Below are 26,309 nucleotides of genomic sequence, written 5' to 3'. Positions count from 1 at the left end.
GGTACCGTTTCCTACAAGCCTCTGTCTACATTTTCATCAGCTAATCAGTACAGAAACTTTTGTTTCTGTTTAAGGAAATCTGAATGAATACCACTGACTTGGGGCACCTGGGTGGCTCAGTCCATTAAGCATCCGACTTCAGCTCAGGTCACGATCTCACAGCTTGTGAGTTCAAGCCCCGCATCGGGCTCTGCACTGATAGGATAGCTCAGAGCCTGGAGCCTGCTTCAGATTCTGCATCTCCCTCTCTCTTTCCCTCCCCTGCTCGCTCTCTCTCTCTCTCTCTCTCTCTCAAAAATAAATAAACATTAAAAAAAAAAAAATACCGCTGACTCATTAACAGTGAACTCACAGCCAGTAGCACTGTAATTCACGCCTGAACAAAGTTTGCCTGACACACGCATTTTTGCCACAAGGCACATCACTGCTTTTTGCACTTGTGTAGTATAGGTGGCATGTTAGCTCTGTGCTGGGAGCCATTTTAAGCCATGAAATTACCAGCAAAAAGCACAGAAATGCTAGAAATATGGCTCTACATAGACTGCAGAAGGACACTCATGTACGATGGGAGTTGAAACAAGATGGCAGGGCAGCATTGCGTTCAGCCATAGCCAGGAATGCGCGGAGGGCAACTCCAGTTTTTCTCCTCTCTGTGCATGTCCTCAGATGTGCTGCCAGTATTCATTTGGGGTTTTCAGATACATTTTAACAAGTAAGCAAATCCACAAATACGGAACCCATCAATAACAAGGGCCAACTGTCTATGTTTTAGATTAGATAAAATAGTTAATGTATGCATGACTTTTTTTTTTTTTTTATGAGTGCCCCACCCAGCCTTTACTGGACTTTGATCAATGAGCCCCTCTCTGCAAGGTGCAGGGAAAGCTGAGTGAGGAACCAGGGCCAACTTTCAGGTGTAACTGAATGATCGATCACACACTCATCGCTTCCTACTGGTGCTGTTTGTCTCGCGGGGTTGTTGGACTGAATGAGTTTAGGTGTTTGTAGTCAGTGCTACAATTAATTTGGCAAGAGAGAGTGCAGACTTCAGGTGCAGAGTGCCTAGTGGGTGACAGCCCTTGGTGCCTACCCTAGACTTTCTCACCTCCTCTTGTTCTCACCTTCCAGGGAGGGCACAGACCAGCTTCTGTTTCCTGCAGCTTCCCAATCCACACCTGCTTACAGCCAAGACAGGACAGAGGGGAAGAAGGAGGGAGAGAGACAGTCAGCACCATCTCTGGGTTCATAAGAGGCCAAGCCAGATGAGGCCATGGGCTTGACTGCCCAGCCCACCGAGTGTGGCTCACTCTGCCTGCGCATAAATCCCACACCATGGAGCCTTCCTGAGCCCTGGGCTCGGCGCCTCCACCTTTTTTTCCAGAAGCTCTGATTGTCCCGTAGGTTTGCTGGGGAAATGGGTTCCTTCCCTTCACCTGTGCTACAGTGAGACTCAGCATAAAGACCTCTCTTCTGGGGTTTATAAATTGAAATCCCCACACGCATCTACCACAGATAGTGCTGTGGACATTTCTGAAGCTCAGAAAAAGAGGCCACAAGTCAGCCCGCTCTCATTAGCCATTTGTAATTAGATGTTTCTTTTAAGTGTATCAGGAACATTTCAAACGTATGCACAAGTAGAGAGCACAATGTCATGACCCTCTCACGCACCCTCCCCCCATTTTCAGGAATTACCAACTCACGGCCCATCGGCCCATCGTGTTTCGCCTCTTCCCCCATCCCAGATCATTTCAAAACAATCCCAGGCATCACATTTCACATAACAGTATTTCATTACATTACCTCTAAAGGAAAGGGATGTTTAAAAAAAAAGACATAACCAAAATATTGTCACAACTTCAAAAAGTAACAGGGATTTCTTACTATCATATGTATCTGATCAGCACTAAATTTCCTGAATTCAGACATTTCTCTCGTCCCTTCAGGTCAGTACAGAGTTTTCAGCTGACTGCTGGCATAGGGATGGGTTGGGGACTATGAGGAGTGTGCAATTGAACTTGGGTCTGGGGGGACTGAAGTCCCCATGATAGAAGAGAAAAACGTTTCCAGAGCAACAGGAAAGGACAGAGCTGCCACGGGGCATCGAGGTCACAGCCCCTCCACACATGCAGCGTGGAACTTGAGCGTGTTCTGGACAGAAGGAGAGCCTCGCCTAAGGAGCCACAGACACACCGCTTCCCTGCTTAACTTTCTCACAGCCTAGGACTTAGCACTCTGGGTGTTTTGGGCAGGGCTCCCTGTGGTTGGGGGGCCATCCCCCCGGAACGTGGGCTGCGTGCAAGGGATGGCCAGGGAGGGAAACGTGGCCGTACTGTGGGGGCCCTGGGGCATCTCACGGTTGGTGACCTCAGCACCGTTCCCCCAGAAGGAGCTTTGTGTTTTGAGTGGCTCATGGGAACCCAGCATTCTAAATTTAATTGAATGATGACAGGAGTCTTGATGGCGAGACGCGGCCGAGGTAGCAGCGGAGATAGGAGAGGTGGACGCACGGCAGGACCTCGCTTGCTAGGGCCTGCCACCGCGCGATAAGGACAGCAGAGTCGCACATACTTGGCACTTCTTTCAGCGCGAGAGGACGATGAACTCTGCTGCCTCGCGGGTCATTTCGTTATCTATTTCCAGAGAAGAATCTCAAAGCAAAAAAAAGTTTTCCATTAATGTGCATGTAGTCCAGATGCAGACTCCAGCAGGTCGCCCTACCCCTCCAAGACCCAGGTTCTTTCTCTGTAAAGCACTCGTGGGACCTGCCTTAGGGGTTTCGTAAGTGGCAAAGGCATGTGTACGTGCAAATACTTGGAAAGGTGCTAGGCACACAGCACTGTCCAACAGAACTTTCTGCGGTCATGGAAACATAGCAGCAGCTCAGGTCTGCACTGCACTGCCTGATGTCACTGAGGAAATTTTAATTCACTTAAGCAGCCCCACATGGCTTGCATGGCTACCGTATTGAGTGCCAGTCTAGGGGATGTTGATAACACCCCGATGATAGGATAGTTGTTAGAGTGGTTCTGAGTGAAGACCCAGAAGGTGATGCTGGTATGAAGAGTGGAGGAAGCATTATAAAATGTGTGTGTTTCACATCTGTGTGGTCCAGGACATTGATGGTGGAGGTCACCTCTGAAGTTGGGGGTGCTGATCTTTAGATGGACTGCATCTGTGGGGGTCTTTCAAGGAAAAGGAGACATCATAACAGGTGTGGGCAGGAGGGTGAAGGAGGCTCATATTTTGTCTTTGCTTCATACTGGCTGTGTGACCTTGGCCATGTCACTTAACGTTTTGAGCCTCCGTGTTTTTATCTGTAAGATGGAAGTCTGGATATCCACCTGCCTGCCACGGTTGTGGTGCCTGCTTACTGTGGGAGCTACAGTTATTTTTCAGATAACGATGGTAATATCAGAATTGAACACACAGTCACTGGCTTGGACTACTAATTCAGTTGGAGAATTTGATTATCATTTCATCCCGATCAGAGACCAGGGATGCCATCGTGATTGCTCTCAGTTCGGTGTAAATTTATGCTGTTTGGCTTGTAAACATTTATGATCACTAAAATCCACTGAGCCGAGGGAGGGAGAAAACCTTGGAAATGATCGCTCTATGCCACATAATTGAGGTAAGCAGAAGTAAGCACAGTGGCTTCAGGTTCCCAGCTGTCTTAATGGGCACACCTGTTCTGTCTACAAAGCTTGGATATCCAGAAGTTGATAAAATACTCTTTTAAAGGAAGCGTTTTTCTTGGTGTTAACCGTGAGCAGACTGGCTTCTCGAGATTATACCATTTTTATTTCAATTGAAATGAAGCAACAACAAATATAATAGGCTCCTGGACAAGTGGCAACTCTGATTGGGCCGCCTCCTTATATCCTATCCCTTTTTTCTCCCAGATGTGACATTTGCTGTGTCACCTTTCGAACACATCGAGGATTGCTACGCCACAACGCGCTTGTCCACAAACAGCTTCCCAGGGACGCAATGGGAAGGCCTTTCATACAGAACAACCCTTCCATTCCTGCTGGCTTCCATGACTTAGGATTCACTGACTTCTCCTGTAGGAAGTTTCCTCGAATTTCTCAGGTATTTTGGTCAGCCTGTGGAACCAGCAGCCACCTCCCTGGGCCGCGTGGTTGGACTACACCTCCTTACCCTGAGGTCTCCCTTCCGTAAAATGTTGTCCCTTGGGTTTTGTCTTTTTTTGTAACAGCGTTTTCTCTTGCAATTCAGCTTGACCCTTTCAGTCTCCATTGCGTTCTTGAGAAAGGATAGTTGGGTCTTAATCTTGTGTTGAATTTCTTACCACCTTGTGTAAGAGTCTAGCTCATCGATGCCTTTTGCCCATTCTTGGGCGTTTGGATTTAAATTTGTGAAGTGCTCACCACCCCCACTCCCACCCCTATCTGAACTGAATTTGTTTTCTTAAATATTTCTTTAATATCCACATTACAGGTAAATATTTCCAGTGTGGTACTTTCTATTAAAAATGTTTTGGGTCATTATTAACCTGAACCATATTTGTTCCCTGCCTACTGAAAACTACTTTGAAACTTTTTTTTTTTTTTTCAATTTTAAAAATTGAGATCGAGGATGTCAACAGTGAAACTCTTAAGGCACAGAAGCCTCAAGGGTAATGGGTTATTCCATATGTATACACCCACATGTATACGCCCACACGTATACACCCACACAACCCTCCCTGCAGATGGCACAGCCTCAGGCCCCTTCCCAGGCAGTGCCCCTCGTGTTATTATTACTTAACTGTATTTCATTGCTTCTCTGAGATACCCCAGGGATTGATGTCATTTGTCAAGCAATATGATGTTTAAGGTGCTTTGTGGTCTTCCTTATTCAGCCTAGGGACAGGAATTAGCAAGCAGGGGGAGGCCAACTCCTTAGATAGTACAGAGAGAGGCTGGGTACTGGGGCAGCTATATAACAGATACTTTCTGCATCTCGGGGTAGTGATTATTTTTAAATCCTCCTTATTCCCTTGCTTTTGCCAACCCGCCTTCCACACAGGCCTGGTGTGAAACAAACCTACGAAGGTGCATCAGCGAACAGCACCGTTTTGTCTGCGACACATGTGACAAAGCATTCCCCATGCTCTCCTCGCTCACCCTGCACAAGCAGACCCATGTCGCCACGGACCAGGGACGGGACAGGCTGCAGGCCAAGACCCTGCCTGGTGACGCCCTGGACCAGAAGGTCTTCCTGGCCTTGCTGGGCCTGCAGCACACCAAAGACGTCAGGCCTGCCCCCGCTGAGGAGCCCCTGCCGGATGACAACCAAGCAATACAGCTCCACACACTCAGGTGTCAGCTACCTCAGGACCCCGGCTGCACCAACATGCTGAGTCTGTCTCCTTTCGAAGCTGCTTCCCTGGGCGGCTCTCTCACGGTCCTCCCGGCTACCAAGGAGAGCATGAAGCACCTGTCCCTGCAGCCCTTCCAGAAGGGCTTCATCATCCAGCCCGACAGTAGTATTGTGGTCAAGCCCATCTCCGGCGAGTCCGCCATCGAGCTGGCTGACATCCAGCAGATTCTGAAGATGGCGGCCTCCGCCCCACCTCAGATCAGTCTTCCGCCTCTCTCCAAGGCCCCTGCTGCCCCTCTGCAGGCCATTTTCAAACATATGCCCCCTCTGAAGCCAAAGCCCCTGGTCACCCCACGGACGGTGGTGGCCACCTCCACACCACCCCCTCTCCTCAATGCCCAGCAGGCCTCCCCGGGCTGCATCAGCCCCAGCCTCCCCCCACCGCCCCTGAAGCTCCTCAAAGCCCCCGTGGAGGCGGTCCCCAATGCCCACCTGCTACAGTCCCAGGCCGGAGCCCAGCCAGACACGGCCACGCAGCTCTTCCTGCAGCAGCCGCGGATAGAGCTGCCCGGCCAGGCCGAGATGAAGACCCAGCTGGAGCAAGACAGCATCATCGAGGCCCTGCTGCCCCTGAGCATGGAGGCCAAGATCAAGCAGGAGATAACGGAGGGTGACCTCAAGGCCATCATGACGGGGCCCGGCAGCAAGAAGACGCCGGCCATGCGCAAGGTGCTCTACCCCTGCCGCTTCTGCAACCAGGTGTTCGCCTTCTCGGGGGTGCTGCGCGCCCACGTGCGCTCCCACCTGGGCATCTCACCATACCAGTGCAACATCTGCGACTACATCGCCGCCGACAAGGCCGCGCTCATCCGCCACCTGCGGACGCACAGCGGTGAACGGCCCTACATCTGCAAGATCTGCCACTACCCCTTCACCGTCAAGGCCAACTGCGAGCGGCACCTGCGCAAGAAGCACCTCAAGGCCACCCGCAAGGACATCGAGAAGAACATCGAGTACGTGACCAGCAGCGCCGCCGAGATGGTGGACGCCTTCTGCTCCCCGGACACGGTGTGCCGGCTGTGCGGCGAGGACCTGAAGCACTACCGCGCGCTGCGCGTACACATGCGCACGCACTGTGGCCGCGGCCTGGGCGGCTGCCCCAAGGGCCGCAAGCCCTTCGAGTGCAAGGAGTGCAGCGCCGCCTTCTCCGCCAAGCGCAACTGCATCCACCACATCCTGAAGCAGCACCTGCACGTGCCCGAGCACGACATCGAGAGCTACGTCCTGGCGGCCGACGGCCTGAGCCCGGCCGAGGCGCCCGTCGAGGCCTCGGGGAGGATCGAGGACGGCGGCGGGACCTTTGGTGAACGAAAACCGCTGGCCACCTTCCTGGAGCCCCAGAACGGCTTTCTCCACGGGGGCGCCTCCCAGCCTCTGCCTCCCCATGTCTCAGTCAAGTTGGAGCCTGCCAGCAACTTCGCAGTGGATTTCAACGAGCCCCTGGACTTTTCCCAGAAGGGCCTGGCCCTGGTCCAGGTGAAGCAGGAGAATGCCGCCTTTTTCCTGAGCCCCACCTCCTCAGCCCCCTACGACTGCTCCATGGAGCCCATCGACCTGTCCATCCCCAAGAACTTCAGGAAAGGAGACAAGGATACAGCTGCTCCTGCCGAAGTCAAGAAGCCTGAGCAGGAACCAGGGAGCGATGAGCGGCCCTCTCCCGGTCCTCCACCGTGCCCTACCCTGCCAGTGACTTTGGGGCCCAGCGGGATCCTGGAAAAACCCGTGGCCCCTGCAGCTCCGGCCTCCGCAGCTACCACTCTGGAAGCACACGCTCAGCCCCTGCAGGGCTCTGTTCAGCTTGCTGTCCCCATCTACTCCTCAGCTCTGGTCAGCAGCTCCCCCATCTTGGGCAATTCCACCCTCCTCAGCAGCCCGGCACTGTTGCGGCCGCTGCGCCCCAAGCCCCCTCTGCTCTTGCCAAAGCCCCCCGTGACGGAGGAGCTGCCCCCACTGGCTTCCATCGCCCAGATCATCTCATCTGTGTCCTCGGCCCCCACCTTGCTGAAAGCTAAGGTGACAGAGCCGGGGCCCGCGAGCACTAGCAGCAATAGCGCGGCTCCTGACGGCTTAGGAAGTCCTGTCCCCAGAGCCGCCACCGCCCCCACCAACACCACCAGCCCAAAAGAATCCAGCGACCCGTCGCCTCCTGCCAACAGCCCAGAAGCAGCCTCCCCCACCGAGCAGGGGCCCGTGGGTTTGTCCAAGAAGAGGGGCCGGAAAAAGGGGGTGCGGAGCCGGCCCCGCTCCGGCAGCGGCGGGGTGGACCTGGACTCCAGTGGGGAGTTTGCCAGCATTGAAAAGATGCTGGCCACTACGGACACCAACAAGTTCAGTCCGTTTCTACAGAGCGCAGAGGACGACGCTCAGGACGAGGTGGCCGGAGCCCCCGCCGACCACAATGGGCCCAGTGACGAGGAGCAGGGCAGCCCCCCCGAAGACAAGCTGCTGAGGGTGAAGCGGAATTCCTACGCCAACTGCCTGCAGAAGATCAACTGTCCCCACTGCCCCCGGGTCTTCCCCTGGGCCAGCTCCCTCCAGAGGCACATGCTCACACACACTGGTAAGAGGGCCCACCAGGCCCCGAGTGCTACTTCCCAGAAGGGAGGCTGTGGCCTGGCCGGCCCCAGGGATGGGGAGAACAGGAGGTGGGGTCAAAAGTGTGGGACCCTTTTCCCATGGCCCCATTTCTAGCTTCTCTTCAGCCTCAGTCTCTGAAGCAGGGGGCTTGCCTGGTGATGCCAGCGGGTTTTCCCCCCGTGCCCTTGTAACCACAATGACCTATTCCTAGTGTCTCGGCCTTCGAGGAGCTGCTGGTGAAGGCAGTGTTGAATGTTGGTGTTTGGGGGGTGAAAATGGTCCTGGGCCCATTGGATCATTCACTTGCATCTGCCTCGGCCCTTCAGGAGGATGTAGCAAGATCACTTGGTTCCCCACAGGAGGCAGCTAGGGAGAAGTGGAACTCGGTATTGAGGTATTGGTGCTTTGGCAGGAGAAAGTCCGTCCCAGATTCCTCAACGTTTTAAGACTTTGAACATTCTGTGAAGTTCTTTTGACTCCATATATTCTTAAAGGGAATATTGCAGACTTCATATTGCCAAAAAGATATATCCCAAAGTGTTTTTCAAATGTTAGTTTCTATATGTTGACTTTTAAAAAGCTTATTTAAGAGGATACATTTTTTTTAAGCTTATTTATTTTGGGAGAGAGAGAGACAGTGTGAGTGGGGGAGGAGCAGAGATAGTCCCAAGCAGGCTCTGTGCTGCCAGCACAGAGCCGGACTTGGGTCTTGAACTCACAGAACCGCAAGATCGTGTCGTGAGCCAAAACCAAGAGTCAGTGGCTTCACTGACTTAACAGACGCCACCCAAGGGCCCCTGAAAGGATACGTTTTAAGTAATTTTATACCAGGTACTTCTAATAGTCACATGACCATTCGCTCTTGTCTTAATCCTGATTTACTGAATATTTATACATGGTTTATGTCATCGAAGTAGACGTAAATTGGGTGAGATCCTTAACTTTTTGGAGATTACCACCCAAATACTAATGGTGGGACCTAAAACCAAATAAAGAATTGCATAATACAGGATTGCCAGATAAAATACTGGATGCTAGGTAAACATAAATTTCAGATAAAAAGCAAATAACTTTTAGCACAGGTTAAATATGCAACATTGAGGATAGACTAAAAACTGATTTGTCATTTATTGGAAATTCAATTTAACTGTTTTTGGTTGCTAGATCTGACAACCCCAGTCAGTTACAAGGCTTACGGTGGTGAGGAGAAGGTAGCGGGGAACTATGTGTGAGCCACGCTTTGTACTCAGGTGGGAAAGGCTTCATTCCAAAAGGTTGATTGTCACAGAAGCCTCAGAGACGCCCATGGCTGGCTGTTTCTACTCACGAGGGAGGGGAGAGCAAGTCTCTCTGAGATGCATCCTTTCTCTCTGGGGTGAGAGACAGGGGCTCAAACCGGAGACTCCAGTGGCAGCAAACCAGGAGTACCTGCCCACGGAGGACTCAAATATGTAACAGGAACCAGAACTTCTAGATTTCTCAAGTGTGTGCTGCCTTCTCAGGCTGCCATTTTCTTTTCCTTTGAGATCATTGAAGCCTGACAGAGTAACAGTTCTAAGACAGAAAAGAAGACACATCTTGAACAGGAGGTGCCCCACGCAGAGGTCTCTTGCCACTCTTTTTGGGTGACACTTGTTTGTCACCTGCAGAGCCTTTGGAGAAGTGCGTGCTTCTGCTACCACTTTCCAGAAAGCAGGTGGCTGGATCTCACGATGCATGTGACTCTCACCATGCCACCTCCTCTACACTCCCCTGATGCCGTCCCCTCCGCCCTTCCCAGTGAACCACCAGTCTTCCTAATAGGACTGGAGCAGCTGGCATTTCCTTTCAAGAATTGTGCCCACGTCTCACAGGTGCCTCATCTGAGTTCCCACTTGTGAAAGCAGTCATTTCAATTGTCTGGCTTTCGAATGCCAAAATGTCCTAGTTGGTGTAAAGTCTGGTAGCATCTGGAAGCAGCAAGGAAGATGGGAGGCTTGTTTATGATGGAGTAGGGTGGGGTAGACATAAATATAAACATGTTCTGCCACTTCTCCAGTTACTAGACCCTTGGCAGCTGTGTCTGTTGGAGCCCCATCCATGACCTCCTGTCGTACCACGTGACAATCCCATGTCCTTCTAGTGAGGGTTGCTGGCCTTAACTTGAGGGGAGCACTCGGGGTTGGTCGAGAAACATTCCAGAGCTAGTCCTCATGACCATCCCATGAGGGCGATGTTGTCCACATCTTGAAGCGAGGAAATGAAGGCTTAGAGAGGCTGAGTAACTTGCCCGTGGTCTTAGAGCTCGAGTTCAAAGCCAGGGTCAAGTTCCCTGCAGCTGCCCCACAACCGAGGTATGTGGCTGCTGGTTCTCTGTTGGCAGGTGTATAGGGCATGCCTGCTTCTGCCGTCATATCCTGACATGTACCAGGGCAGAAGGCTGGCAAGGGGCTGGAGATAAGGTGAACAGAGATATGGACCAGGATCCTAGTAATCAGACTGAATGACCTCAGGATAGTACTAGCCACACACACAGACACTGTATAAAGCTGACGCCCACTGGGCTCTGTTAATTTCCTTTGCTGTTTTACTTGCTTCAGCTTCCATTGACAGTCTCAGCATCACCTCTGTTAAATAATTTTATAGAGCACTTGGCTGTTGTGTCTGGTGTTGTGTTAGAACGTTTTCCATTCATCGAGTGTCACAGCTGGACAGAGCCTGGGAAATCATCTGACCCACCCACTCTTCCCACAGACTGGTGTTTTCCTGGTAGACGCTCAGCTATTGAAGAATCCCCCAGCTGCCTGTGCCTTGGCTCCCTAGCTTTCTGTGACATGCTCCCTCCGGAAACTTGGGAATAAAACTGAGGCTCATGTGTATGAGCACAGAAACTAAACTCAGTTCTGAAATGGCCCTGTAAACAAAAGTGTTATACAGGAAAGAAGCCTTTTTTTTAAGTGTTGAAATCTAGCTTTGAGCAGTGTCTGGGTTTAGATCGCCTTTAAGCAAAACCACGTATGTGTCTCAAGAGTCCACCTCCTCGTGACCTCTTGGCAAACACACAGAACGATCATAATGCCAGTAAGTTGTCTCCTAGATGGGCAGCATTAGGTAGACCAGATGTTTTGTGTCCAGTGGGGCTCGCTGTGGCTCAGGCAAGGGGCACAGGGCTCGGGTTCTAGGGATTGTGTCTCAGAAGGAAGCTGGCGTCTGCCATCCTGTTTCATCTGCCCTGGTGAGCTCTCCATGCACAGCCGAGTTCCTTCCTTGCACTATTTTCCTAGCCTGTGTGCTGGTGAGTAGGGACGGTTCCTGGTTCCTTGCCTTCTCTGCTGAAGAGCGTTGCCTCTTGGGGAGAGGACAGTCCACTGTCCCTTCCTTTTCCCCTTCATTTAGGCCACAGGCCGAGAGAGTACCAGAAAATGCAGCTGGCCCGTTTCTGCTCATCCCCATCTTCCTCCCCTTTCAGTCCCTTTTCTCCCAAAATGAAGGAGTCAGGACCCTGAAATGACTGAAACTCCCTCCTCCCCCCCCCAAGCTCTGACATTTTGGGATTCTCGCAGTTGATTCTAGCGCCTCTTCTTTGCCGACCTGAGGCCCTCCACCCTCACCTGTGCTACCCGCTGCTCACGGGCAACTGGCGTCAGAGTTTGAAACCAGTTAAGATGGGCAAAGCTCAGCGTGGAAAGTGCCTTGGACACCAGTGACGCTGGCTACTTTTCACTTTCTGAAAATGGCGGCCTTGGCCATTTTTGCCCAGCCAGCCTTCTGTCAAATACAGAAAGAAGCTTTCCCCACGAGGGTGGAGGGCAATGGAAAGAAGTCTGAGGGTATGAAGCTGAGTTCTCAAACTTACTCTCACTCTTCATTCTTCTGCTCCTGATGGCCCCAGCAGGCCAGATAGCATCACGTAGTACACGGTTTCCCCCTTTTCCTGACTGCTCTCTGAGAGTAGAGCATGACGCTGGCTAGCTGATGGTTTTTATGGCTCCTGCTGGAGGTGGAGGGAGGTCGTGAGTCTTTGGTGCAAAGATAACTTCTTGTGGTCACAGGTACATTTAGAAACACCTCTGCTAAAGCAGTAATTTGTGGCAGCTAACCAAGTAAGTGACATCATTTGATACTTTTCCGTGTAAATTACCCATCAACAAGTTTTGGGGAAACCTATCTGATGAAAAAATATTGGAAGTGTTCGTGTTTTTCTCTGTCCATGCAATCAGAGAGCACACTACTATTTAAAAAATGTAAGGCTTGCGTGTGTCAGTTGTACAGCAGTAAAAATAAACGAGAGAGTGAATGAACAAGTGAATGTAAGGCTTATGCAGAGAGAGATAAATTTTTAAAGATTCCTGTTGTCACTTTGAGACTCTTCATAACCCAATACAGTACTCTGACATCTTTGGGCCGTTGTCTGAATTTAGTGTATGAATCTTCATCATGGGGCATGAACCTGGCTGTCCAAACCCAGCTGTAAAAGTGAAGCATTTACCAGTGTGGAAAATGCCAGAGGAAATCTTGTCATGGGAAGAAGCAAGCAGCCGATTGTTTTATTTCAAATTGAGAATTATCTAGTTCATCCTCATAGCTTCTGACTTGTTTTGCTCTCCGCTAATTCTCTCCCTCACTGCCTGGCCTCAGAGAAGCCATGATGTCGCCTTTGATAATAAAACATTTCAAGTGTTTTTCTTACTTAAAACAGTGACAGTTGTTAAAGTTGTTACTTAAAACTTTAACAGTTGTTAAAGATTCTATTCAGTTTTTAGTGAAAAGCAAGAATAACGTGAAGCGTGCACCATAAAAAAAAAACAACAAAAAACTAGTCTTCATGTAAAGGCGAGTTGTTTTTGTTTTTCATTTTTGTCAGTTTTACGACTTAGCAGAAACACCCACTGGGCTATGTGGAGGGAAGCTTTCAAGGGGTCAGTGGGTTCTCCACTTTTTTATCCTGTAGGTCCCATGTGAGTTCCTTAAAAGCACACATGTCAGATCTGTGCGTTTCTCCTTCCGTGGTCTTTGATTGTTCCAGGCATCTGCATTCTTAAAAAGCTGCACTAGTGATTCTGAAGCCGAATTTTGCAGCTCAGGAGGGAAGGGACGTCCCCTTTCTTGGGATTGCTGCTGGTGCTAGAACTTGGCAGGGCAGCGATTCTGGCTGTGTGGGGTTGCACACCAGCGTGCTCTGTGTGAACAGCTCCCCCTGGAGTTGTGTGGTGTGCAGTGCTAATTCCCCCGTCCCCTTGTGCTAAATAATCCCAGGCGCCAGGCCCTTGCGTTCCGGTCACAGTGAGTGCCCAGGCCTGTCACCTGCACTAGTTTGGGCATCCGTTGATAGTAACCGGGAGGTTGAAGGGCCTCTATGATTGGTGTTTTGAGGGGGTTGTGCTGGTTAACTTTGCTGCCAGTTTTTGACACGTGCATTTGATTGTGGCAGTCCCAAGGTTACAAGGCAAACATGCCAGGCTGCAGCTCTGAAGTGGTGTTTGTTAGTACACAAAACCTGTTCTCTTGTAGAATCAGACACCAGGACCTTAGCAATTGTGGGGGAAAGCAGAAGAAGCCTGCGATAGAGTAAATGATTTACCTCCACCTTCTCTCTCCTGAAGCTCACCTAATCCCTTCCCTTGTCCCCTTCCTGCTCGCCATCCTCCTTACCCTTGTTTTCTCTGCACATCCATCCACACGCACCCAGGACACGTTGCAGAAGAGCCTGGTCCGCATGTTGAAGTATTGTGTTTACAGTACAAAAGGAATTGAAGTGGAAGGATAAGACCAGCAAAGCAAATCAGGTTACTTCTGTCTCAGGAGTTACCCCAGTGTGGAGTGGGGGTGCAGAGGGCCCACTCAGCCACTTCTCTTCACAGGCAGCCAGGCAGGCCTGGAGCAGCTGATCTAACACAGACTCAGTTATTTGTTGGTCACTGTGTACTCCAGCAAGGGGAACAAAGACCCTTTAATGCAAGGAGCGGACCTCCTCTGCCTTGCCCGCTAGGACCACAGTGAGCTTGGGCAGAGGTCACTGTAGGACTGTCTCAGCCCCTTTCCCTGCCTCCAGTCTACTGTGGGCAGGCCGCACCCAGCTAGACCAGGAAGCCAGGAGCGGCTCCCAAAGACACGTCCAGGGGCCCAAGATTCCAGTTTGACCCACCAGCGTCTGTAGTACTTGCCATATCAGCCCTTACCAAGAGGCGGCTTCTCCTTGTGACAGACTCTAGGTGTTTCCTGGCTCTGCTCTAAAATCCCTTCACTCACTCTTTTTGGTTGTTGTGTTTCTTAAGATTTTCGACTGTAATGCTGCTGTTTTACTTTAAACATCTTGGTTTCGTTGTTAACTTCTAGTATTTTGAAGACAAAACCTTCATTCCATTTCACTCAAGGGAAGATCTCATTTGAGTTATTGATGTGGTATCAGTATTTTTTTAAGTGTGTGTGTGTGTGTGTGTGTGTGTGTGTGTGTGTGTGTGTGTGTTTTAAAGGAAGGGGTGGAGGGTGGGGGGCGGGGGGACAAATGCCAGTTACCCCAGAAGAATGAATGGAAAGCAACTTTTCTTTTTCGTTACAGTAGAAAGCCAGATAAATATATATTTTTTTTCCTGCTTCAGGTCAGAAACCCTTCCCTTGTCAAAAATGCGATGCCTTCTTTTCTACCAAATCTAACTGTGAACGCCACCAATTGCGCAAACACGGAGTTACCAACTGTTCCCTGAGAAGAAACGGGCTTATCCCCCAGTCAAAAGAGAGTGATGTTGGACCCCATGATAGCACAGGTAGTGCTTCCGGGTGACGGAGCGGAGGAGAGGGACAGAGGAGGGCAGCTCGGAGAGCCCCGCTGGCCAGCCTCGCACGCGTGTGGCAGGCTGCCTTCCTCATTTCTCTGTAGGACTCGGCAGTTGCCGTAGACGTGGGCCCTGCCGAGGACTGGGAAATGCAGCAGGATGGGGACTGGGGAAACACTGACCATGCCCCCAGATCGCTTTTCTGAGCCACTAGGGAAGATCTGTGCCCCTCACCGCCCCCCCCTCCTCCACCAGCGGACACGTCTGTTCCTGCTGTCGGTCCCTCTGGAAGTGGGGTGTGAGGTTGGGGGTACAGTTCTAGCTCTTGGTAGTATCCCGTCTAAAAGGGATATGAAACCTTACTGGCGCGGGGTGGTGTTTTCTCAAACCCCAGCCTCCGCCGCATCCTCCAGAGCAGAGATGGGCTCACTCAGATGTCAGGGTGTTTCAGGAAGTAGTGATGCCCAGCCCTCAACGGGGAGGGGTGTGTGGGGTGGGGGTGTTTTTCTCTTCAATAACTCTCTTCCCAGTAAAAAAAAAAAAAAAAAACAAAAAACTTTTGTCTTGTTTGAAAAAGCACTCTGCATGTCCTTTCTTTAATCACATCTCTGCTTGACCTGAATCCGGGTATTATTCTCATGTGCTGATATGTGCTTCCTTCCTCCAGCCCCTACAGAGCAATTAACGGCTGCTCAGTGCGTCTCCTGCCACCTTTTTGTTTTTTTCCCTTACAGCTTCTGTATTTACTCCTGTCCTCTATTCAGTACATTCCATCGTCTCCAAGTGCTGGGGTCCTGTGCCTCTCACCCCCCAAAACAAACAGATCAGAAAATTGGCTACTGCAGGTTACTTACCTACATGGCTAGTTGGCCATTGGTTAGTAACCAGCATGGATTTGATCCTGCAAATCGAGAAAGCTTGACATTTCCCCACTGCTCAAACCCAAAGAGGGTCTCCCCAAGATGCATTTTTCCAGGGGGTATAATTGTGCCCTGTGTCTGTCTCCCTCAGATTTGGGTGAGGATGGGAGCTCTGTTGTCTGGAAGTCCCCCTTTCCCCAGCCCACCTGTCCCTAAGTTACAGGGGGGAGAGGGGCACATCTGAATGGGTAGCATTTCCAGGAAGAGGAATCGATGTGGAACTTCTGCTTTTTCCCTGTACCTCCTCCAAGCCCTGAAGTGCCAGGCCCTTTGGTTAAGATCAAACCCTCTAAGGGTATAAAAATATAAGCCAGCTTGCTGGCTCCTCCCTCCAGCTTCCATTTCTACATCACTTGCCAGGATATTGGGGTAAAGAAAGATACAGACACCCATGGAACCTTGCCATAACTTGGATCCCTATGAGCCAGATTTCCGCTGTTCAGCCCCCAGGAAACCCACAGCGACGCTGGCGGAATTTGCTGCGGGTGATCACTCTTAATGTTTAACAGCCGGCCACTGTGTCACCTGGTAGCCCCTGAACATTTTCTCAAAGCCTGGTTTAGGAAAGCAGCCGTGTGATTCCACCCACAGTTGTTCCAGAAGAGGGGCAGGAGTGGATCATCGAGGAGGTTAAGGGGAGCTCTCGGTTTCTCAAAGTTGCCAGATGCACATTTTGCATTCAGCTTCTTGATCCTCTGGAGGAACACAGAACCCAGATCTCCTGACCTCTGGACAGCTATAGGAGCCTGCAGACACAAAGCTAATTCAAATACACATCTTAGCTTTGGTTCAGTGCCAGATTTTACGTTGTGGGTGTAGTTTTTAAATTTGCAGTTGTAAGTTCTGTTTTTCCACATCCCATCAGAGCCCCGCCTCCAGCCCATCCTGGAAGTTGTGTAGGGTTTCTTTAAGGGACAAAGCCTCTGGAAAAAGAAAATTCACTGAAAGCTGTAATGTGAAACCAGAGAAAATAAATGTTTGGTTTAATTGTGGTCACAATCCATACATAGTAAGAAAGAGGCAAGGACAGAGGGGTCAGGGAGGTGGAGTTGAGTGATTTCAAGGAAAGTTTCGAACCCAGGTGAGCACGGTGGGGGTATGGGGTGCTTTTGGGGCTCCCTCCCGTGAAGTTAAAAGTGAGGCTTTGGAGAAAGACCATTTTTAAAAACATAACAAAACCAAAAAAAAAAAGGCAGGAAATGACCAAGGAAGTTCTTGAGAGGTTTTCTAGGTTTATATGCCTAGGTTAAAGTCCCTAAATTTGTTTTATAACATAAGTCTGACCTTTTCAATCACATAAGTTCTTTCAGGAACATATGCCCTAGATTCCCCCCCCCCCCCCAAAAGGAATGCTAACAATGCTACCAAGGGGCAGTTCTGGCTTAAGGGGCACATCGATGATTAAACCGAAGCTCTTTACTCACTTTCTCATGGCAGAGAGGTTCCCTAGCCCACTTTGCCTTTGGGGGATATTCGTGGTTCTTTTTTGGGTGATGCCTGTGGGAGCCTTCATACTTGTGGGCACATGCATGTCACTTTGTAAATCAGTAGAAACATGGAAGGTTTTACACTGTTCTTAACAGTGGCCGCCCTAAGCAGTCCAGGAGTCCGCGTGCCAGCGCACCACAGGAAGTGCTTCTGGGCAGGTGAAATACAGCAGCTTCCTCAACAGCTGTGCCCCTGCCCAGTCAGATTGGGTATTTAGGCTGGTAGTTGGTCACATCAGCTGAGTAGCATAGAATTTCTAGGAAGCAATAGATATTTCATTGTGGCACTGACCTGAAAGTCTCCCCTTTCCCTGTAGCAGGAGCTGTGGGTTTGTTATCTACTGGTGCACGCAGGATTCCCGCTTCCGCTAGCAATTTTCTTAGATTTAGCATCATGAATGAGGGACTGGGAGAGACAAGAGAACAGAGTAACACTGCTTATAAAAGTCACCGGTTGTACTAGCTGCATTTGAAAGTGTAGGCAGTTGACGAAGGTGGGGATCAAAATAGGACCTGGCAGGCATTAGAAGCTGGATATCCATGAAATGAGAAGCTAAGTCTACTGTTGCCAGGAATCACTAATAAAAATCAGTTGGAGTTGCTAGAACTTCAAGGGTACGGGACTGCCCTGTTAAAACACTCCCCCTAGTGGAAGTTTGGTAGAGCACAGTCAAGCCTCCTTTTGTTCACTAGATACAGGATGAGCTAAGGAAGGAAGGACGGGGGGAATGAGAACAATCTGATATTAGCATATTTACTTGGGTTTCGTTTCAGAAGTCATGATTTTTATTTCAAGATCATCTTAAATATGATCTGCAGTGAAACTTGAAAATAACCCATGTTCTTTGGTGAAAAAAAATAATAAGCAAAACTGCCTAGAACATACTGGGACAAATAGGAAGTAACCAGAGATTAAGCTTTTTTTTTAAGAAACTGAGCATTCTATGCTTTTTTTTTTTTTTTTTTTTTTTTTTTTTTTTTTTTTTTTTGGTAGAGCTTATACCAAAATCCATTTAATAGATGCTCCCCATTGGAATGATTTCCAAAAATGGGCATATAGTTTTAGTTAATAAGACCTAAGACATTGGTGTGTATATCTCAGGAGTCTTCTTTAAATTTTTGGATAATTTTTTTTAACTTTTGGATAATTTATAAAATCACTTATTGACAGAAATCTTATATCCACACCACACATATGTGTTTCCTTCTGAAGCCTCTTGAGATAAACAGTGGCTGCCAAAAGGTGCAGTCAGAACAAAACCAATGAAATTATGTAAGTGGGAGTGCCGTGTAGATGGTTGTACATAAGCCAAAAGCCCCAGGCAGGAGTGACCACAACAAGGGTAAGACCAGCTCCTTCACCCCCAGCCCCAGGACTGCCTTGATGGCAAATGGAGTGGGTGACTCAGTGATGGACATGGTGATATGTCTGGTCACCTCAAGTGAGGGTCCAGGTTAGGTGCCTGAATCTGCTGGCTCAGGCACTGTGATCCGAGATCGGCATCATGAGGCAGGTGCATCTGACCTAGGAGCCAGGAAACAATGGGCTCTGTCACCCTAATTGAGGAATTTCCGAATCCCTGCCCTAAGATATTGGATCTAGAATTAAATAGTAGGTCTCAGCAGACAGCCTCGGGGTCATAGCACATAAAGAAGTCATTAAGTCCGTATTCAACCTGAATGAAGAGAAGATGGTGCTTGTGAGAAATACTGTGGTCTGTTCTGTGTCATTGGTGCTGCCCCAGTGCCATCCCTTACGAAGGTCATTAGAAACTAGTAGACTTGCCACGTCTCGCTTTCCTATGGAGGGTGGATAGGCGGGAACAAATGAAGAGATAGGAAGTGTTTCCACTCACTGCGTGGGGTCCTCACAGCAGCCAGGGAGGCCTCCAGGTGTGCATGCATCTCCTGCCTTGGAATTCTACCCGGCAGTTAGCCTTCGGACGGGAGCGCGTGTGCCATGGCACAGAATACATGCTTTGGGCCATTTTCTGTGAGTCGCTCAGCAGGTACTATGTTCGGGCAGTGGTCCTATATATGTTGCATGTTTGTATAATCTCTTTGCACTGGAAAAATAACTTACAGCTCCGCTTCCTCAACCTCCCTAGTGCTGCGAGTCTCTGGAATGCACCAACTCTCCTCTCTCGCCGATCCTTCTGTCTGTGCTGCCCTGAGTTGCTCACACCTTCTGGGGGCCTGAGCATCCCTGTGTGTGGCCGTGGAGGGTGCCTGGCACCGCTAGGGGGCAGTGGAAGGGGAGGGCCGGAGCTCCGAGGGCAGCCTGCCCTGTGACCCCAACCCGTGTGTTTCGTCAATTAACCCCAGGTTCGCCGTGGCCTTTGGGGATATGAGTGGTAACAAGGAGTGGGGGTAGAGGTATCCTCGCTGGGCTTGGTATACGGGCCTGGGGGTGGTGGGTCCAGCCGAGAGTCACAATGGGACCCTTGGGAGGAGCGTGTTGGGTGGCGTTGGGCCTCAGCCTGTGCCCCTGTGCTCACTCCCACAGATAGCCAGTCGGACGCAGAGACCCCAGCGGTGGGGGGCGAAGTGCTGGACCTCACCTCCCGGGAGAAAGAGCAGCCCGCAGCAGAGGGAGCCCCTGCGCCCATCCAGGTCCAGGAGGAGCTCCCTGCAGAGGAGGGGCAGCGGGGACCAGCCGGGGACGGGGAGGAGCAGGGAGCCGGGGAGAGCCAGGAGCGTGAGGACCAGCACAGCATGGAGGAGAGGGACGAGGACGCGGACGGCCCGGAGGAAGATACCGTCAGCAACAAGAGCCTGGACCTCAACCTTGCCAGCAGGCTGATGGGCTTCAAGCTGGCGGAGGGCGAAGGGGGCTCCGCGAGCAGCGGGGGCCCCGCCCAGCAGGACCAGAAGCACGCCTGCGATGTCTGCGGCAAGAGCTTCAAGTTCCTGGGGACCCTGAGCCGCCACCGGAAGGCCCACGGCCGCGAGGAGCCCAGAGAGGAGGGTACGGGCGCGAGCGGAGGGGCCGAGGGCCCTCTGCCCGTCCCCGCCGTGCCGCCCGCTCCTGAGCCTGAGGAGAAGCCCGCCAACCCCTCCTCGGAGGAGCCCCCGGCGGAAGAGGTGTCTCCAGCCGCGGAGAAGCAGGGCGAGGAGGCCGAGGGCGCCTCCGACGGGGAGGGCGTAGCCGAGAAGAAGCCCTCGGAGAAGAGTGACGATGACAAGAAGCCAAAGACAGACTCCCCGAGAAGCGTGGCTAGCAAGGCGGACAAGAGGAAGAAGGTGTGCAGCGTGTGCAACAAGAGGTTCTGGTCCCTGCAGGACCTGACTCGGCACATGCGGTCGCACACAGGTAAGGGCGGGGCATGCCCAGGCGACGCTTCCCGCGCCTGCGCAGGGAGCATGCTCCAGCGAGGAGGCCAGTCGGGGTCTGGAGGAGGCGCCTCCCCCGAATGGCCAGAGACTGTTTCCTGAGTGTGTCTGCTGGGCGCGACAGGCACCATAAACTAGGAATTTAACAGACTGTTCTCTTAGCAGTTGGAACATACAGGGTCCTGGCAGGGAGGTGGCAGGGTGGGCCCTCAGCAGTGATATTTTTGAGAGCATTTTGGTCAGCCGTCTGAGCCTCAGCCTATCTGTAGAAAGGGGACGAAGGCTGCCCTGTCTCATAGAATCATCTAGAAGAATGTGGGTGCTGGCGTTGGGGGCCCATGGTGAGCCTGGGAAGGACCGGGGGTGTGGCCTGTGGACAGGTGCTCTGTGGGAGGCACCTGGGCTTCCTCATCAGCCCTCAGGTGGAAAACTGGCTGCTGAAGCACAAAGCAAGGGGTTTTTCGTTACTTGGCTCTACGACAGCCAAGCTGATATCATTGAACAGGAGCTTCATAGGCATGTCTGGGTGTCTTTGCTCCACACGTGTCCTTGCTCCTCCTGGAACTCCCTAGGTAGGAACCCCAAAGCAGGGACCATTGTTCTGGTAGAAAGGAAGACACCTAAACGTACTTATAAAGCCAAAAGATGCAAACACATCCCACCTACCCCCTCCACAGAAGAAACCCAGGCCCCACATCTTGGTCTTGGTTTTCCTCCCGTCCCTGCTGCTGCATCCACGGTGCACACATACTCCCCGCACACTCCTCTGCCTTGCAGTCCACAGGGCCTGGGCTCTGGGGATCGGAGGGCTCCCATGCTTGACTCCTGGGAGAGAGTGGTTCTTGAGCTCCTGGCAGGTAATTTTCTCAGGTGCTCACAGCTCAGTATTTGTGAGCAAGAGGGAAAGCCCCAGCTGCTCCGTATCAGAACACAGAGTATCTGGCACCTTTGACTTAGGAGTTGCCTGTCTTGCACAACCCTTGGAAGTGGTGCCTGTCCCCATGGGAGGGACCTTGCTGCTGTCCTTCGCTAGGTTTTTTTTGTTTTTTTTTTTTTTTTTTTCCAGGGTAGTCTGGATGTCCACAAGGCTTCCACCCTGAGACTCTGGTTCCTGCATCCTATGGGGAAAACCTAGGTTGAGGGATGAAAGGGAGAGAGAAGCTGAGGCCAGCCCCGTGCATATCTATGACCTTATTTTGCCAATTCAGACAAATAAGAGGGTTTCCCTGAGTATGGGGTCTTGACCCTTGCTACCTGCTGCCCCTTTGCCTGCTCACATGGCTACTGCTTTTGCGTAGGGAGGAGAGTTGGATACTGGTGGCCTTACCATTGATGTGACTTCTTTTTTCCTGTTGCTCCAGGAGAAAGGCCATACAAATGTCAGACGTGTGAGCGGACCTTCACCCTGAAGCACAGCCTGGTTCGCCATCAGCGGGTCCACCAGAAAGCCAGGCACGCCAAGCAGCTTGGGAAGGACAGCGACAAGGATGAGCGAGGCGAGGAGGACAGTGAGAGTGAGTCCACCCACAGCGGCAACAACCCTGTCTCCGAAAACGAGGCCGAATCGGCTCCACCAGCCAGCAACCACGTTGCCGTCACCCGGAGCCGGAAGGAGAGCCTGGCCAACTCGACCAAGGATCCCAGCCGCAGGGAGGAGCGGGCAGGGGGCCGGACGGCAGGTGCCAGCCAGGCTGAAGCCGGCAGGAATGCCCCCAAGGCCGCTCCAGCGGGCAGCCCCAAGGAGCAGGTGTCTCAGGGTGACGCAGACCCTGAGAGCCCGGCGGCCCTCGTGCAAGACCTGCCAGAGCTGCAGGGCAAGAGGCCCACCCATCCCCTCCTGGCTGCAGACGGTGCCTCACCACTCCTGGGAATGGAATGACAGCTTGTCTTGTCCCCCCACCAGCACACAGACAAAGCCAGCAGAGCAAAGTGTCCTGAATCTATGTTTCATGAGGTTTTCTCAGTGCCCTTCAGCTTTCGGGGAGTGAGAGAGAGAGTGACATGAGCAGGAGTGGGCCATCTTGTCCGGTGCCATAGCCTTACATCCCCGTGCGAGAGATGCAGCATGGACAGTTCGAGTGCCTTAACTACTCACCAGTCCTTCAGTGTCAGCCTGGGTGTTGTGTTTTCCCAAAATGACTTTCTGAAAAACAAAGCAAATATTTTAATGAATTATTTGGAGAGGACCTTTTCATTTAAGCATTAATGTTACCTTCTGTATTTGGTGTGTGTGAGCTTGTTCTTGCGAATCTGTGATAGTAACGAATGTTCTGTGAGCTGGAAACAGAAGAAAAAAAATACACCCTTGGATACCCATAGCCAATAACTGGAAGAAAATGATGTGAATTTCATGTAAATTACCAGAGGAAATATGGATAAGATATTCTTTTCTCAAATAGACCTTTTCTCTTGTTCTGTTTGCTACATGGTGGAGCTGTGATTGGATCCTCGGTGTTGCAGGATGTGGTCGATGAAGGTTTCCAATTTGGTGCAAGCCAAACCAGGAAAGATTCTAGCTTCAACCTTGTACGTGTTTTCAGCGTTAGCCGTGGTATTACTGTTCAAATGTCAAGACATCCGTTCTTAACTTGCAGAGAAGAGTTATGCTGGCAACTTACCCTATAGAAAACATGCACAGATGTCATATATCTGATTTCCCTCCCCCTTTTGGTATATGTATTATTAATATTATTATTATTATTATTATTAGTTCATCAGTTTGCTGGTCTCTGCAGTCAGCAGAAACAAATGGGCAATATTTGTCCGGGGAGACCTGGGCTGCCGCTGGGTCCCCATGTGGGCATCTGCCCCCCGCCTCCCCCACACCTGGGTGGTAGCTCTTCCACTGTACTTAGACAAGCCTTTTTTCCATGACTGCAGAATCCAGCAGGGGCCGTGAACGGTCCTCCCACACGGCCGAAGAGCAGCTCAGAGAGGGGAGAGCAGGAGGCACGCGCCCAGGGCTTCTGAGAAAGTCGGGCAGCAAGGAGACCTGTCCCTTACCGGTCCTCCTGTCAAACCCAGCCCAAGCCTTACCCGCCTGTGCTACTGTCATTTTTCAAAGCGAGGAAGTACTACTACTGGTAATAAAACTGCACATGCAAGATTGAAGATGAAAAATAGATTTGTATTTACCTTCCTGTGATTTGGGGTTGGTGCTTGACGATAAATGTGCTGTTTCTAGCTCCTGAAATAGCCTGAACCCCTGGGTGCAAAAAGGCAGGATTTTTTTTTTTTTTTTTTTTTTTTTTTTTTTTTCCATGAGCATCCCATACAGGTAATCGAATTCCCTCACTGTAGCCACCAGCAGTGAAAAGAAATCTATCCTACTGTAGCTGAGCTTGTGTTCAGCATCCAGTCCTCCAGCCAAGACCTCCAGGGTGCCCGAGCCTTGTGCTGCCAGGGGCCTCCTGTGCTGCTCCACCACTCAGCCCCCCGCACCTTCCCCCTGCAGGACCCCCATCCCCACCCCTCCCAGGACCCTTGACCCTCCTAGCCCTGAGCACTGCCCCCCCCACACACACACACTTTACTTACACTCATGCACACAGAGACACACAGACCCTTTTCTCTCCGCTTCCTTAGCGATTTCTCGTGGCCAAACTCCAACCTCCCATACTTCAAAGGAAGATCTATATTCTTGAGATAATGAAAAGTGACGTCTTTGCATGTGAAAGGAAAAAGGTTGAGGTATATATGATTTGTAACTGTGTTGGGGATGTATGAACCCAGAACGAGGTTTTATTTAGATGAATACAAATCAGAACCAATGATCCCCTGTATCACTTTTATACTAAGTGTGGTTTGCTTAGTTGAAACCAGTTCGTGCATCCCTTCCATTTTTTTTTTTTAATGACGATTGTTATTGTTATTTTTGTTGTTATTATTTGGGGTATCTTGTGTTTTGTTTTTCTTTGCAACTCTCCACACTAAAACTCACAACCATGTGGAGAGAAGCCATGAGTTAACCCTTTATGCCGCGGTGAGATGTAGCAGGAAACGGCCCGGCAGAACTGCTGGGCCACAGCTCGCAATAATCACTATTGATTTAAAGCTTTATTTAGCCTCCATCTGTACCCTCGTAGTCAATAAGGTCTTGCCACATTTTATTAGTGAGGTTGAGAAATGTATTATTTGTTTGTTGTTCTGCCCCTTCCCCCCCCCCAATATTAAACTGTGAAATTTGTGATTTGTTTAAACTCTGGGTGAATCATAGTTTAGTTTGCATGTCCAGCTAATTTGTTCCTATACATTTTGTTTGATTCTCTTTCTCCTTCTCTCAGGGCTTTTACAAAAAAAAAAAAAAAGTATATATATATATATCCATATATATATATATATGGATCTTCTGAAAAGTTTTTTGAGGTGCAAGTTTTTTCTCTTGTTTTTTCTCTTTGATTTATGGACACAATGCTGAGATTCAATCACTACATGAAACTCCTGGCTGTGAAAACAAAATATAAAACCCGGGGCTGTTTGCCAAACAGTCCCGAGGGAAGCTACGAGACAGTCAGATGCCAGTTTCAGAAAGATGCATCATACCTTCAAACCCCCCTCATTTCTAGCCTCTCTTTCTTCAAGAAGGAAGTTGATCCCAGTGATTTCAGCCCATGCATTAAACAGGAAACAATAATAAATATGTAGAATTCATATTTTTCTAAAGGGAACTTAAAAACTGCTGCTACATGTTATGTACAAAACCGGTTTATGCCACATGAACAGAATCACGAGTTTGGTTTTGGTACTTTGTGTCCCTCTTTGTATTCAGTTGTATAATACTTCCAAATTCAAAATGAGAAGAAAAGCTGTTCTGTATCAAACCATCTGAGCAATAAATGTTATATTTTAAAAATGGCAGATTGCCGGTCACACGGCCCTCCTGTGATTTGCTGTCACCCCACCACCTTATCCAGCCCCCAAACCGCAGCCCGTGCAGGACAGGCTGCTGGTGTCCAGGGCCGTCAGGGGAACTGTGAGCCTTCTTCCCTTCGGCATGGGGCACCCACGAAAGACAGCTCTGTCCCCCAGGTGGCGTCTCTGAAAAGAAGAGACGTGAAAAGAAGAGCCACCTGTGCGTGGCTGCAGGTGCAGGGCTGGCTCAGGTGGGAGGGTGGGTGGGAGAGTGGGAAGTCAGGACGTGCAGGGGCCTTTGCAGTGATTTCACCCTCGGCCTGGGAGGTGACGCGTCTGTACTGGTTTAGCAACAGCGAAAGGGGAATTGTGTTTTCTGGACAGCACCTCCCGTGATGTCCGCTTTGCCTTTTCCTCCTGCCCGTTATAAGGGTGCAGGGGAACCCAAGTAGGGGGGCCGGGGGTGGGGAGGTCTGTCCTTGTAAAGTAGCAAATGTGCAAAGTCCCGAATCTTCTAAGCCAGGACTCAAAAAGTAACTCGGGGAAGCTGGGTTCAGGGCAAGCTGTCTGTAGACAGTGCTTAAAATGCATTCACCGTGGTACAGGGCTAAGTGCCGGGTCACAGTGAGACAAGAGGTGCAGTGCTCTCTCTGGTCTGTAAGACTTCCAGGGCCCTCTGTTGGGAGACCCCACACATACACCCCTCTCTCACCAGCCCCCAGGAGACTGGCTGCAATGCCAGCAAGAGGTCTTGAACTTATATTAAAATAAGATAATCAAATAACGGGAATGATTCTAATGTAATGACTGGACAAGCCTCTCCAGTTGTGGGGGGTGGGTGCTGCTGGCCATCGACGCATTTACAGCCCCCTACCCCATCCCCCCAGGGTGGATGGAGTCATTTCCCTGACTGGGGATTTGGACCGCACTGGTCAGTGTGAAGAGCAAGTGAGCCGCCCCTGGGGAGCATGACAGAAAAGACAGGCACAGCACTAAGCATGGAG

General features: G+C 50.7%; 1 protein-coding gene across 7 annotated transcripts in view; it reads left to right on the top strand.

The window, feature by feature from the left end:
- Positions 1 to 25,311, top strand: part of RREB1 (ras responsive element binding protein 1) — a 182,769-nt gene extending 157,458 nt beyond the window's left edge. For 6 of the 7 annotated variants that reach the window (XM_060614871.2, XM_060614874.2, XM_060614868.2 and 3 more), the window contains 5 exons: positions 3,903 to 4,092; positions 5,032 to 7,945; positions 14,541 to 14,705; positions 19,628 to 20,434; positions 21,816 to 25,311. In XM_060614871.2, coding sequence (XP_060470854.1) covers positions 3,903 to 4,092; positions 5,032 to 7,945; positions 14,541 to 14,705; positions 19,628 to 20,434; positions 21,816 to 22,333 — 4,594 coding nt within the window. In that variant the 3' untranslated portion in view covers positions 22,334 to 25,311. The remainder of the gene's footprint in view (positions 1 to 3,902; positions 4,093 to 5,031; positions 7,946 to 14,540; positions 14,706 to 19,627; positions 20,435 to 21,815) is intronic. The other variant, XM_060614875.2, reaches the window with a different exon arrangement.
- The last annotated feature ends 998 nt before the right edge of the window (positions 25,312 to 26,309 follow it).

This window comes from Panthera onca, chromosome B2 (genome assembly GCF_046562875.1).
Source record: "Panthera onca isolate mPanOnc1 chromosome B2, mPanOnc1 haplotype 2, whole genome shotgun sequence".
Classification (NCBI taxonomy): domain Eukaryota; kingdom Metazoa; phylum Chordata; class Mammalia; order Carnivora; family Felidae; genus Panthera; species Panthera onca.
The sequence above is the reverse complement of the archived record's forward strand: the minus strand, read 5'-3'. Positions and strand labels throughout refer to the sequence as shown.